A 14,661-nucleotide genomic window follows, 5' to 3' on the forward strand; every position below is an offset into this window, starting at 1 on the left:
AAAATGTGGAGAAGAGCATTTGTTCCTCTGAGTGGGGCCCAGTAGGAAGTAAAGTCCTGTAGGAACCCCACCAATGGGTTCCTCTGTTTCCTGCCCTTTCCACTTTTCAAGTTTAGATTGTCCTTTCTCTAGACCAGGTTGTTATAAGCACCAAGATTGTGCAATTAAATAATTATTCATGGCTTTGGCTTATTTGTGACAAGCCAGTGGAAAAAACTAATTGTGCTGGTGAGCTGATAGTGTAATTCTGTACCTCAGAAATTCAGCCTGGCAAAATTGACTCTTCTTGGTGAGCTTGGGGTCTGTTGTGGTTTCCTTGAGTCCAACAGGTCCTACTTGATTGCCAGTGATCTCATACCTGCTTGGGAAAAGGGATGTCACCCTCTTGCAGTTCCCTTGTTCTGCCTGATATCCCAGCATGAGTGCATTTCATAAGCATCTTACGAGTAACCCTCAGGGCTAAAAATACTGAGTGCTGTGTACATAAATACCACATGCTTTCTCTAGCAGTTTCCTTTCCAGAAAATTTAGGGATAAGAAATAAATCCTCCCCAGTGGCTCATTGTCTGTTACATCTCTCTGTAGTTGTTTTATGTGTTTGTTTAGCTCTGGTGTTACTGGGAGGCTTAGACTCCCATCTTCCTGTGGTTTTGGTGCAGCAGGAGGAGAGATGCAGAGATTCACAAAGGGGTTGGAGAAGGTGTGCAAGCACCAGTTGCAGGAGCTCCTGTGGCACAAGTGTTGCTGACATGCAGAACAGAGGTGGTGGGCAGTGTGAGCTGACATTGTGCAGAGGAAGTTTCTATCCATGGATCTCTGTTATCAGGCTCTAAAGTGCCCAGCAAAACCTATTGTCTGTGTTAGCTGCTGCTTCCTTGCATTAATTCCTGATTTCCCAGGAATTTTGTTGAAGAGTGCACTTCCAAATGCCCTTGGCAAAGCAGGGCAAGGCTGCAGTGTAGCAGTGGGACATCTCTTTGAACTGGCTGTGTTTCTCATGCAGGGTACGGTACATTTTGAATGTGACTCGAGAAATAGATAATTTCTTCCCTGGGCTCTTTGAATACCACAATATCAGAGTTTATGATGAAGAAGCTACAGATCTTCTGGCTTACTGGAATGATACCTACAAATTCATCTCCAAGGCAAAGTAAGTCTTTTCAGAAAACACAACAGACACATTTAGAAGATATATACTAAGCATTTTGTTTTCCTGCTGATTTTCTTAACTGATTTTCCTCCTTGCCTACCTAGCATCACAGTGTTTCCATTTTGTGGTTTGCAGTAGAAGAGCATCTCTGTGCTGGAGGCTGCTCTGAACTGCTTCATATCTTTCTGGGATGTGTTTCTAAATTGTGACACCAGGTTTGTGGTACAGGTTCTCTTTTCACTTGGAATATGGCTTGATGCCAATGGGCCATTTGGGCTGAGCTCAAGGGTGCCACACTAGTCTTCAGAGGTTTTCCTGTATCTCTGTGTTTTTCCACTTTGCAATAACAGCTTCAGAAGAGCTGTTGTAACAAAATCTCTTAGGAATATTAATAAGACCTTGTTCTTCAATTTCTTTGTGTGTCTTGCTCCAGTTTGTAAATTGGATTATCAGATCACATCCCAGACTCCAGCTGTGGCCACAGCGTTGAAAATATGTTCAATAATTCTCTGGTAAAGAAGTTGCTGTTTTCTTCAGCTTGTCAGATGTTTTCTGTTTAGTGATCCTCCTTTGTTCTTTCTCCCACTTTAGGAAAAATGGTTCTAAGTGCCTGGTGCACTGCAAGATGGGAGTGAGCCGCTCAGCATCCACAGTGATTGCCTATGCCATGAAGGAATACGGCTGGAACCTGGACAGGGCTTACGACTACGTGAAGGAGCGGCGCACGGTCACCAAGCCCAACCCCAGCTTCATGCGGCAGCTGGAGGAGTACCAGGGGATCCTGCTGGCCAGGTGGGTGCAAGGATTGATCCTCATGATCCATGTTGAGGTGTAACACTTCAATGGTTGACTCCATTCTTTCAGGCAGAGCTTGTATTGCTGTGTTGTGCAAGTTTGGGTTCTTAGGAATGGTAGCGCTCTGTTTTCAGGGTTAGCTCAGCCTGGAGAAAATGGGTGTAACCAGGAGCTGTCAGGAAGCTATTTGACTTCTAGGATGTTTGGTTTTTGGAAAGTAGCATCCCATGAAGTGTTATCTGAGTGCAGCATTCAGAGCTATGCAGGCTCCAGCAGAGATAAATGATGTCCCTGTTGTTTGTAACATCACTTGGCAGGGAACTCGCTTTGTCTCCTCACAGTTCCCTGTTGAACATGCCCCTCCTCAGCAGCTGGTTTGGTTTTATTTAGATCCCTTTGCTAAGTGTTGGTGTGAGGGGAGGGGACAGGATGTTCTGTGCATTGCAACAGTGGTGTTTATTCCTGCCTAGAGTCCTGAGGCTGGTCTGGAGCTGGGCCTGGGTATGGGCAAGTGTGTTGAAATCCCAAGCCAATCACTTGACTAGCAAAAAGACATCAATATTGCATGTTTCTGGGCTGTGTTAAGCAATGTCTTCACGTGATCAGCAGGAAGGAGGTAGTGATACTCTGTTTTGCCAGGTTATGGTATTTAGTTTGGGATCCTGGTGTGCTTTGCCTGGAAGCAGATCTGCAGCAAACAGTTACCCAATCTGAGCCTTCTGCCACAGGAGGTGATCTTAGCTGGTTTGGACCAAAGTAAATAGTAAATTTCAAAGGTTTTTTGGTGCAACTGGGAGATGTCTGCTTTTTGTAAAATCATTTAGGTTGGAAAATAGCTTTAAGGTAGAGTCCAGACATTGTTTTATATACTGTTATTTACAACAGCTCTGTCACTCATGTACTGTCTTTAGAGCACACTTCTTACCTCTGTCCCTTCATGTCTATTCTATCCACTTGCAAAGACCTCCATTCCCTTTCATTGTAATAACTTTTTCTTCCTCCTTTGCTCTCCACCTGTTCCCATCAGCCTGACTGTTTGTTGCTGGGCCAGGCCTGGATTCCCAATTTTTACACCAAACCCTTGTTCTGAGCTCCCCTGTCACTGGAGTGTGCTTCCTCTTTCCCTCTCTGCACAAGTAAACAACCTCAGGGCTCCTCCCAACTTATTCCCTGACCAGATACACCCACAGGAACTTCATCCACCAATTCTTCCCATCCTTGCTCTCCCCTGCTCCCCAAACCCTGCCTGTTATAGTGACCCTGTTTCTCTCTAAAAAGCAGCCAAGTAGTATCAAGTCTCAGGAGAGCTCACGTGGAATAGACAATTTTAAAAAATAGTGCCCTGCTGGACTGAAACCCCTTGAGACAGACACCACACCTGCCTTGGGTGCCTCATGTGACACCAAACATGCTGCTGGCACCAGTTAGTAAAGGTCAGTGCTTAACTCTGGGCCAGAGGTGACCTGACCAGTGCAGTGTGCATTGAGCAGACTGGGCATTTAGATCTCATTGGTGTAGATTGGATGGAGAAAAAGAAGTTTTTTAGGTGTGAAAAATGCACCCACAGGTTGGTGACCACCTGTGAGGAGCTCGGGTGTGGGAGCAGCTGGTATCTCACATCTTCCAGCCCTGAGCCCAGCAGTTGGTTTGGGTAATCTGCCAGTCTGGTAGCTGGTGACATGCTTGCAAAGCCACCCTGTACAAATATTTTGGTTAAGGATTATTTTTCCCTGTCTTTTAGTAATTTATTTTTTGGAGGTATATCTTTCCTGTTGCCACCATTTATAGCATGTGGCCTCCCTTCCACTGAAGCCCTACCCTGCTCTGCAAGTCCCTGTACAATGGCACAAACAGGATTGCTTGTGGGGCTTTAAAAATGCAAGAGCAGTGTGTTACATCTGTGTAGGATGAAAAAGCCTGCAGCAAATGAAGCTTCACTGAAGCAAGGAATGGCCCCTCCGTGCTGCAGAGACTGTCCCTCTTTATCTCAAAGCTGCTTTTTTCCCTCTTTCTTTGTGTTATTTAGCTTTGCCCTCTGGCTGCATTGTTTATTGCTGCAGTATTCCAGGACAGGTAAATAAAAAAACAAAAACCAAAAAAACCCAACAGATTGACACTCATGTGACTGCTCCAGTTTCAGGGGGAAGGTATGTGAGGGCAGCCATGTGCTCACACTATCCAGTTACGGTTTTGTGCTGGGGTTATAGCAACTGGGATATGTTTTCCAGCTGTAAAATGAAAACCCCCTGCCTGCTTTTAGTCACAACAACAAGTGTGTTTTGCTCTTTGGGACTGTCATATTTCCTGGGGTTAGTTAAACTGTCCCCTCCCTCTGTTGATAAACACAGCGAGGCTGAGCCAGGCCTGTTTCTGTTATTAGTTATAGATAAGTTACAGGAAACCAGTGTTTGGGATCTCCTGTGCCTGGTGCAGCTTGTGAATCAACAGCAGTTTTATACCCAAGCCTGGAGAGCTGGTGGGAAGTGTGGGGGCCTCCTGGTCCAAAGCTGGTGTGGGTACAAGCACTGGGAATGTTTCTCAGGAAGGTCAAGAGGCAGCTGTGGGCTCTGGGAAGGGAAGTGGGCTCCTGTTCCCTGACCTGCACCTCATGCAGGCTGTCAGACTGGGGTACTGTCAGGTTGGAAGATAGCTCAACACACCTCTGCCAGTGGTGCTTGACATCTGGTTTGGTCCTCAGATCTGTGCCAGTTGCTCACACTGGAGGGTAATTTTTACTTTCAAAATTAAATGTGCAGCAGAGAGCTGGATCTGAGCACTGAAGTGCCCTCAGAAAACACCAGCAGCTCCGCAGGCTGTGTGAGCAGATATGTCATATGACATTCCATACAGAGCCCAAGCAAGAACCTGCCTCAGGGACAAGCCTGTTTCTGCTGCCAGTGTCAAACTGCTCCAAAACCCACTGGAGATGGAGCCATGTGCACCCCAGGACAGTGCCTTTGGCCTCTCATCTTGACCCTCCTCTCCTGTGTCAGGACCTGATTCTGCCCTGTGTCACACGGGAAGGTTGTCACTGATTACAGGGTTGGAAAGCTAAATCTGCAATGGGTTATTTTCCTTAGCTGTTGGGCACCCACAACTGAACTGGCACGTGGTAATTAGGTCGGTACCATCTGTTAATTAACTTACTGTGGCCACTGGATGTGTCTGTGAGCGCCTGCTCCTGCTAGCAAGGGACTGGAGGGTTTTTGCAAGATCTGCAGCTCCAAGGAGGTTTCTGTGGTTTCTGTGTTCCTCCTAGGGGCAATGGGTGGAAACACATCCCTGTGGCCGTGGCCACTCACAAACCCTGGCAGCCTGGGCTAGCTCTGGCATTTCATGGCAAGAAGTTGCCTGCAGTGCTCTCTGTAAGCCCAGGTGCACGGGTTGGGGTTTTTGGCAGGTGGAGTTGAGGAAGGTGATGCAATGCCACCGGCAGTTATTTGGCCTTTTGATGGTTCAGACTTTCCTAAAGGGGCTTTCCAGGAGCTGGAGGAGTTCTGAGCTTCCTTCCTGTGGAAGGTGGGTGGTAATTTGGGCTGTGTGTTTACTGTTGAGGATGTCTTGTGTGTTTTTGCACACACCCGCCTCTACACATCCCACCCTTTCCCTTGGTTACAAGAGCCAGTTATTGATAACTGAAGTTATTCAGAGAAGGAACCACGAGGGAAATTGGACTTTATGGAAATTGGACTTTATTCAGTGTCCACCACCTGCTTGTGTCCAGCACAAGAGGTTCTCTCTCTTCTGGTCACCTCTTACCTGCTAGCAAATGGAAAAGCGCTGGCTGAGAAAAGAGGACCAAATTCTGCAGTCAATTAAACATTGCATTTGAGTGGATGGATCCAGCACTGCTGAGAAATAGGGAGGGGTGTGTGGTGCAGAATGGTGCCATGGAATTTAGCTCCTGGAAAGTGCTCATTACTGGGTCAACTTCTCCAGCAGCAGGTCTGGCCCTGAACTGTTCAGGTGAAGCAGCAGCTGTGGTCAGTGACTCCAGCATTTGGCACAGTTTCTGCTGTAGGTTGTGTCTTCTTACAACAAGGTGGATCTGGCTGTGGTAGGTAGAAGTTACTCACTGTTCTCTTTTGCTCTCCTTCCCTGCAGCAAACAGCGGCACAACAAACTGTGGCGCTCACACTCAGACAGCGACCTCTCGGATCACCACGAGCCCATCTGCAAGGCTGGGCTGGAGCTGAACAAAAAGGAGATCACCACCTCAGCTGACCAGATCTCAGAGGCCAAGACCAATGACAACCAGCAGCCCATGTCTCCCATCTACTCAGCTGAGCTGGACAGGGAGCAGCAGCTCCCAGAGGACACAAACATGATTGAGGACATGTGTGTGAAGGAGAGGAGGATCCACTTAGAGTTTACTTGCAGAGACTTCCACACTGAGCAGATGGAGGACAAGCTGAACTTGAACAATATCAATGGCTGTACAGCAGGGTGCTGTGTAGACTCTGTCCCTTCTGACAACTGCCGTGCTTCTGAGGCCTTAATGCAGCTCCAGCACCCCTTGGAAATAACAGAGTTTCCTGATCTGACAGTGGATGATCTGGAAAAAGATGCCCTTAAGCCTGATATGAACGTGCACTTGGTTCCCATGGAAGAATTCACTTCATGCTTAAAAGACTTCCCCCAGTCCCCAAACCAGAATTCCCTAGGTCTCCAACAGAACCCTCAGCCCGAAGTGACAGACCTCAGCACAGACAGGATTGATTTCTTCAGCGCTTTGGAGAAATTCGTGGAGCTCTCCCAGGAGAGCCGGTCCCGAACCTGCTCCCATTCCAGGCCAGAGGAGCAAGGGACTGGGAGGAATGGGGTCTCCAGGGTGCCTGTGCTGGAAGTGCCACCTGCTGCAGATGGGGGTGCAGATGCTCAAAGGAACAGCCCTGGAAACTCTCCTCAGCCATCCGATGACTCCTCCACAGATGAAGAGCACCAAAAGGTTAAAATAATTTGCTCAGGCTTTTTAGGAACTGCTGCTTGGCCCTGTCTCTGGGCTGTTTTCTGCTGTGGGGTGGCTGTGAATGGGATTTTCTAGCCCTGCTTTCACTGGACACAATGTGTGGAGAGGGATTGCTAGATGCTTCTCCTTTCCTTCCCTTTTAGATACTTGCCCTTTTCTGCACTTTTTCCTTAAACATCAGTTTGCTGGCATTGGCAAGGCCATGAGCCGACCTTGACCTGACCTGCTGTGCTGTTCTCATGAGAAACTTATTTTTGAGTTTTGCATCAGGAGAGCAGAAAGGTGGGACTTGACCCACTAATATAGCCAGACCCTGAGCCCAGCCAACATCCCAAATCTGCACAGATATTTATCTGACTTGAGAAATCCACCAAAGAATGGGCAAAACTGGCCCTTTTCCCTGGTTGGAAAGCACCAGCATTGGGTGGGGTAGTAAATCAAGGCAGGTGTAGAACTTCCACTGCTGGAGGAAGAAATTAACCTGTCCAGGTCTGGAGTGATGGGATTAGGCACGTCATGGCTCACTTCTCCTGGGTAGAGAGATGGTCATGACAAAATTTAGTAACCTCTAAATTTAGGTACCTTTTTCTCGTAATTGCTTTTCAGCCTCCAGGACTCTCACAGGGATTGATGATGTCCGGGGCCATCATTTTCTGGGAGCTTCTCTTATTTAAATTCCATCCTGCATTGCTTGAATCTTTTCCATCTCCATGTGAGGCAGTAAGGCTCTTCCAAATATAATAGGCCAATGCTCTCTCCTGTGATTTAGCAGAGAGTGTCTGTGGGGACTGGGAGTCCCCCTGGCCATTTCAATGCTTGGTCATTATTTTTGCTGTACTTCTGTCTGCTACATGAGCAGAATTTGTCATGTTTTCAGTTCAAAATGGTACTTTTAGCAGTATTAGGATTCTTTTTATTTGTTGGACTTTTCGTCATTTAGAAAAACAAAAAAGCTACCTTTCCTTGGAGTTTGTTGTAGTTAAGGTTCTTAGATCTTAGTCTAAGTGGCAATCCAGCCTGGAGTGTGTTAAATTCAGTCTCAGAGACAGTATAAAACCTACATAAGTGATCACTGCCACATGCTTTTTTGCTCCTTTGGGGATGTGCAACCTTATTTTCTCTAACCTGCTGCTGTTTGTTCCATGTCAGCACAGCTGATGCACTTTGTAATTCTCCTGTTTGTGTGTTGCAGGAGGTCCCTGAGCTGCCTGGTGCAGGTCATCTCACGAGATCCCACTCGGAAAATGCCATTTCTGTGAAGGAAATTATCACAGAGATCGAGTCAATCAACCAGGGAGCAGGACCTGCCCAGCAGAAAGAGGGCTCAGCCAACCTCAGCCAGACACCAAAGAGGAACACGGTGCATGACCTGCCAGTGGAGGTGATTTGGACATCAGAAAAGTTGGAACAGAGCGAAGGAGCCTGTGCTGGACACCAGGAGAAGGAGAAGGACCCTCTGCCAACGGAGCAGGAAGAAGCCCCATCTCTACAGCTGTCTTCTGGTAGATCAGACCTGGAGGAAAGCAGCTCTGGCGGGGAGCAGCAGGAGCCCCGTGGCTCCACCAAGCCCGAGCCCAAGTGGTGCCCCGGCTCCGTCCGGCGAGCCACGCTGGAGTTCGAGGAGCGCCTGAGGCAGGAGCAGGAGCACCAGCACACGGCCCCAGCCTGCACTTTACCCACCCGCAAGAACTCCAGGAACGACTCCCCTGCTGCCGAGCTCCTGCCCCGGGGGAAGAGTGAGGAGCCGCCCCTGGAGCTGGCTCCGGAGGGGGACAAGGCGCAGGAGGAGCCGCTGCAGCCTCCCGGGGCAGAGCAGCCTGTGGGCAGACACCTGCCTGCATCCCTTGGGGCCCCTGCCTGGGAGTCCCTGCCCGCAGAGCCCAGCCCAGGGCAGGAGGCAGCAGCACAGGAGCACAGGACAGTGATCTCGTTTGATGGGACGGAGGAGCCATCCCTGCCCTCCCTCCTCCCAAAGAGAATTGAAATCATTGAATACACCCTCACGGTCAAGCCTGCGGAGCAGCGCCCCAATACAAGCTGTGAGCAGGGCGGGCTGGCCCCAGCCACCCCGTCTTTGGATGAAAACTTGAACCCCTCGATGCGCTTGGAGAAGGCTCCAGCGGATCCCTCGCCACCGGAGCACGCGGTACGCAAGCAGGCTGCCTTTGCCATGGGCAGCCCCAGCAAGGAAGGCAGTGGGAGATCTGCTCACCTCAGTGCTGCTTCTCCCTCTGCCCAGGTGACCTGTCCAGCCAGCCTCGAGCACTCTCCTTACCCCTGTGTCATTCACCTGGAAGGTGTCACTGAGCAGAGCACGGGTACAGATGATGAGCCGGTCACACCCTGTGGCACCGAGGGAGATGCGACTCTGCCGTTCAGGGACGGTCCCAAACCTCTCTGTGGGGACAGTGCTGGCGTCTCAAGGCAGCTGAGCAGCGAGGACTTCAGCAGGCAGCGTGCTGAAAACATGGACCTTCTGGACATCTCGTTCCTGTGTTACAGCCTCCCCCACAGCTCCAGCAGCCTCAGCGTGGAGGAGCGCTCCAGCAGCCCCGGGCCGGTCAAGCAGCGGGCCAAGGAAATCGAGGCTCGGATCCGGCACGCAGGGCTCACCAGACCCTCCCACATGAAGCGCTCGGCGTCCCTGGCCAAACTGGACTGCCTGGAGCTCTCCAAGGACGACTTGCACGACAGGGAGTCGGCCTCTTCCAATGCCAACCCCGTGCTTCTCACCTGCGTTGCCCTGGGTCGAGGCTTTTGTGGGGGGAGGTCGGAGAGGGGCTCGGAGAGCGCGTGTGGGAAGCATCGCCTCTCCTCCCCAGAGCCCACAAAGCATTTTGTGGAACAGCTCAGAACAGCTGAGTGCATTGCCCAGAGCATGCCCGTGGAGAGGCCGCTGGCTCAGTACGCCAAAGAGTGCAGCTCCAGCCAGCAGAGTTTGTGCTCCAGTGCAGATCCGACGTGGACTAGCTCCGGGGAGGGCCCTCCGCTGCTCCAGGTGCAGGTCCTGGACTCCTTGTCTCCATCTCAAGCTCTGACTGTTGCCCCACGGCAGCAGCACGGGAGAACTCACCCTCTGAGGAGGCTCAAAAAGACCAATGACAAAAAGCGGACAACCAATCCCCTGTACAACACGATGTGATCCTGGGCCCTTGGCTGTGATTTCTTACCCAGAACCTGTGGTGTTGCTTTCACACAAGGGGCAGGTGTAATATAAGGAACATGCACTTTATTGGTTAATTTTATATATATTGTCATTTTACTGTTCCTGGCGCATGTAGGTGTGGGTTGGTTCTTCTGTGTGTGACTCTGACTGCAGGACTGTTTGGGTTTTTTTTAAGTTTAACTCAGATAACCTCAAATGTTCTTTTTTTGTTGTTGTTGATAGTTTGTTTTAAAAGAACACTTTTATCATGAGAAAATTGATGGTGGCTTGCTTTGGCAAGGTGGAGTTTTTGCTTACAACCAGATCCTAGTTCCTGACTTGAATTTTCCCCATGCCTTGAAATGGTGCTGGGCAGTTGGTGGGGTGAGAGCCCCTGTAAATGTGAAGGTTGTGCCAAGGTCCCTTTGTTTGGCCTTTCTTTTATTCTGCAAACTGGAACTCCACCATGCTGGCAGATCCCTCACACAGCTGCTTCAGGACAAACACCCTGGGCTTAGTTCAGCTGGTGCTTCCCCATAAGGAGCACACAGGGGTGAATCTTCCCAGTGGATGGGCTCTAATAATCCTGGGCAGCACCAGACCAGCTCTCCCATCTGCCATGGGGCACACAGAGCTCTCTGCTCTGTGCTGAGGTGGGGCAGAGCTCCTCCAGGAGCTGCCAGGTTCACCTCTACCCCCAAAGCCAGTGTTCTTTTAAAACAAACGTCTCATTAGGGTTTTAACCCTCCCATTACTTGAATACTGCTGTGGGCCTTCCAAGTTCATGGCCATATCATCTGTCCTCTGCCCCAAAGCTGTTCTTGTGCTGCCTGAGTTTCCCTCTCCCCTCTGCCAAGCTCACGGGTGTTTCTGGTGGCTCCCAAAACTTGAGCTGTTTTTGTTACATGACATACTGCCCTTAATGCATAGCTTTGTCCTCTCTGCTGTCACTCCTAACTCTAGACCCAGAGGGAAATATTTTCTGGAAGTTTATTCTTTTTTTTTCTTTTTTTTTCTTTTTTTTTTTTTTTTGCCTAAATTGTATATATGATATTTATATTTTTTTTGTCTTTTCTATGTTTTTTTTTTTTTTTTAAGAAGGGCAAGACTGCATTCTGTAAACTGGAAAACAAACCCACGTGACTCAAACTCAGTGCTGTTCTTTGTGATCTGCACAGACATGGAAGTGGATTTGACATTCTAAGCTGTCTTCCCTTTCCAAAAGTGAGCCTGGATGCCAAATGTGTCCCTTCTCCTCCAGTCCTGTGTGAACCCCCATTGTCCCACTGTGGGAGGGGCACTGTGTGTCTGTCTGTCCATCTCCTTCCTGCTGGAAGCTGGGTTCCAGGGGTGCCAGTTGGACATGGAAAGCCTTTGGCTGCTCCCAGACATTCTGCAGGTTTTTGCTTTCCTGGAGAAACTGTGTGTGAAGGCTCTGCTCCAAATTTCAGCAAATTATTTTGTGGTTTCTGAGCAGTTTGGCTAAATCAAAGCTCCTCATTTCTAGCAGTGTGTTTTAGCAGGTTGTCCCTGTGCTGTAGGAGCAGAGGGAAAGGCCAAGGGGAGCTCTGGGTCCTGTCCACAGTCCCGTGGCAGGTCCTGTCTGAGCTGCTGCTTGGCTGGGGCCCAGACCTGCCCTCTGGGGAGGAGCAAAGCAAAGAGAAGATGCAGAGTGGCTCAGGCTGCTGAAGCCCAGCATGGAGAGGACGTGGTGTGGGAGGAGCAGCAGCCAGGCCCATGCCTGGAAAGCAGCCCTGAAGCTGCAGAGCCTTGCAGGCTCAGATGGGACAAACTCCCCTTGAGCTGGAGAGGAACGCACGGCACTGGAGTGTGCTGGAGTATTGGGAAGCAGCATCTGCCTGCCCTGGGGAAGGGGTGTGGGGTGTCCTCAGCCTGCAGCTGCTTGGCAAGGTAATGCCACCTTGCTGCCCTCCTGCAGCCCCCAGGGTCCTCCTGAGCTGCCTTGCAGCCTGGGCAAGCTCTGTGAGTCTGTCTGTGCTCCAGCAGCCACGAGCGCTGTCCCTCCCTTTCCTCAGCTCTGGCAGGGGGTTGTTACCCATGCTGGAGCACAGCCCTGTCCTGGGTCAAGCAGCACGTCTTCCCAGGCCATTTCAGTCACTAGAAGTCACCCAAGCCCCTGGCCCAGGAGGCCAGATACTTCTTTGGGACACTGGAAAACATGTGGCTTCTCCTAGCCTGCTCCAGCTGGCTCTGGAGCAGGGCAGGCACTGTGCAAAGGCCAAGTGGCTCATGTCATCTGCAGAAGGACAGGTTCAGTCCTTGCCTCCCCCACAAACTTCATCAGGCCCCACTGCCCACCATTCTGACCCCAAGGACATGCCTGCCTGCCCCTCCAGGGGTGGAAGGGACTGGTTGCCCCCAGCCTGCCTTGCATTGGAGGGTGCATGCTTGGCTGGCAGCATGTCCTGGTGACAAGGATCTGCTCAGGAGGGAAAAGCCCTGTGTAGAAATTTTTCCCTTGAGAAGGCAGGAGGAGGAAAAGGATCAGGTTTCTTTGCCCAGCTTGATCTCAGGAGAAATGCCCTCTGGCAAGGGTCTTCAATGCAGACCAGAAATGCTGCTTCCTTCCAATGCTCTCGGGTGCTTCGGCTGGGGAGAGCAGCAGAGGGGCAGAGGCCCCTGCAGGGAGGTGCTTTGCTGTCCCCTTGTCCTTGGCTCTGGCCCAGCACAACTGGTTTTTCTCTGAGAAGGCTGTGGGCAGGCAGAGGGAGTCAGGAAAGGTGGTTCTCTTGCAGAGTGATGAAGGCCTTGGAGGTCTGGAGGCTCTGAGCAGGATGGCAGGAAGGGGACGGACTGGAGGGGTTTGGACCTCCTTTTCCAGTGTCTGGGCAGTGAAGCCACCAAGCCCCTGGCATCAGAGGTCTCTGCTGGGGACGATTGTCCCTTCTCCATGCCGGTGGCTCATGGGAGGTGATGACTCTCTCCTTGTTCCTGTAGCCACCCCACAAGAGCTTCTTGTGACCTGCTGAGCACCACAGGGAGCAGCAGCACCTCCAGGGTGCTCAGCAGCTGACAAGCCTCGCTGCGTAGAGGGGGTTTGGGAGAAACGTGTTGTTTTAAGGGCATTTTTGTACAAAGCAACTGTTCTTTGGTCTCTGGCGAAGCCTCTCGGAGGACGCTTTATTGTTTACATTGACTCCTGTACAATATCCCAGCCATGGCTGCCCCGTCCCGGCCGTACTGTAACGTGTGAGCCTTGCACAAACGGGCTGTGTGTGCGTGAAACTGGTTTTACACTGCGTTCTGTTGCACTCGGTGGTGTGTGTGGGTGCTCTGTGTGTGTGTGTGTGAGAGTGTGTGTCTGGTCTGCTTGAGAACTTGTGACCTGTACAAATCTCTCCCCTCCCGGCCCTTTCCTGGGGGCACAGTCCCAGCGGGTGGCAGGAGGTGATGCCCTTCTGGGTCACTCGGATGTTTAAACTGAGCAGGGATTAGCTCAGTGTCCCTCTGCCAGCCAAGGCTTGGTGGAAGGGATCCCACCCCACCACCGGCTGCTCCGGGGACCTCCTGGGAGGAGCGAGCTGGGAATCCGTGGCCGCAGGGGCACCGCACCTGCCGGGGGCTCCAGGAGCCTCGCAGCTCTCTGGCAGGAGGAAGCCATACCCACCACAGGGCCCTGCTCCCTGCACGGTGCGTCCTGCCTTAATTTGGTCCTGGCTCCACACAAACACCCCCACCTCTCCCCAGGGGAGGGGCCCCGAGCCCTTGGCGTGGGGCAGAGGCAGGTGCTGGCCTGGCGCAGCAGGGCCCGGGCTGGGGCAGGCTTGGTGCCTGTCCAGCAGTGCTGCCAGAGGTGCTAACAGCCCGCCCACGCTGCAGACATCTCTGTTGGCACGAGAGAAGGTGCCAGTGCCTTTTACTTTCCTTTCTAGAGATGTGACGTCCGTGCGCTGGTTTGTAGGGATTGTCCAGGGCCGAGCAGCTGGCGGTGGGGTTGCGAATCAGGGAGGGGAGCGCTTCTGTCTGCCCCTCCTGGATCTTCCTTGGTGGCTGGGATCGTCCCCTTTCCCCCTAAAGACTTTATGACCGATGTGCTCAGCTGTTTTTAAATGTGAACTTGTGCACTGATGTGCAGATTCAATGTTCTTGTTACCGAATGAATAAAAGTTTTATTTTGAAGATGACAAAGGCGTGTGGCTTCCTGTTTGGGACTGGGGCTGAGGGTGAGGGAGTGATCTGTGCTGCTCTGAGAACAGGGTGTGGCAGTGGGGGTCTGGAAAGCCAGAGTGGGGTTGTTCCCTCTTGTGGATGGCCCCATCCTGTCCCAAGTGATGGAGCCGTGCTTCCAAGCAAGAGGTATTTCCAGAGGTATTTCCAGACCACACTGCAGTCGCAGGGAAGATTCCAGGGGTCATGTGTTTAGAACTGTCAGGATGCTGCAGGTTCCCTCCTCGCACTGCTGCAGACACAGGAGCTCTGAGGAGGGTTCTCAGTTTAAGCTCCAAGGGGGATGTGAGATTTTAGCTGCACCCTGGACAGCCTGTCTCTGGTTTTCGTTTTGCTCCATTGTGGCAAGAAAGGCAGTGCAAGGGTCTCTGTGGCCTTGCTGTGAGCAAGGGACTTGAGAAAGCCAAACTCCCT

At 51.3% G+C, this 14,661-nt stretch overlaps 1 protein-coding gene across 2 annotated transcripts in view; it reads left to right on the forward strand.

Moving 5' to 3' along the window:
• SSH2 (slingshot protein phosphatase 2) overlaps nt 1–14,208 on the forward strand; it is a 90,553-nt gene extending 76,345 nt beyond the window's left edge. For both annotated transcript variants that reach the window (XM_077188832.1, XM_054647109.2), the window contains 4 exons: nt 1,004–1,150; nt 1,742–1,942; nt 6,050–6,893; nt 8,107–14,208. In XM_077188832.1, the coding sequence (XP_077044947.1) occupies nt 1,004–1,150; nt 1,742–1,942; nt 6,050–6,893; nt 8,107–10,056 (3,142 nt within the window). In that variant the 3' untranslated portion in view covers nt 10,057–14,208. The remainder of the gene's footprint in view (nt 1–1,003; nt 1,151–1,741; nt 1,943–6,049; nt 6,894–8,106) is intronic.
• The last annotated feature ends 453 nt before the right edge of the window (nt 14,209–14,661 follow it).

The sequence above is a fragment of the Agelaius phoeniceus genome, chromosome 20 (assembly GCF_051311805.1).
Source record: "Agelaius phoeniceus isolate bAgePho1 chromosome 20, bAgePho1.hap1, whole genome shotgun sequence".
NCBI lineage: Eukaryota > Metazoa > Chordata > Aves > Passeriformes > Icteridae > Agelaius > Agelaius phoeniceus.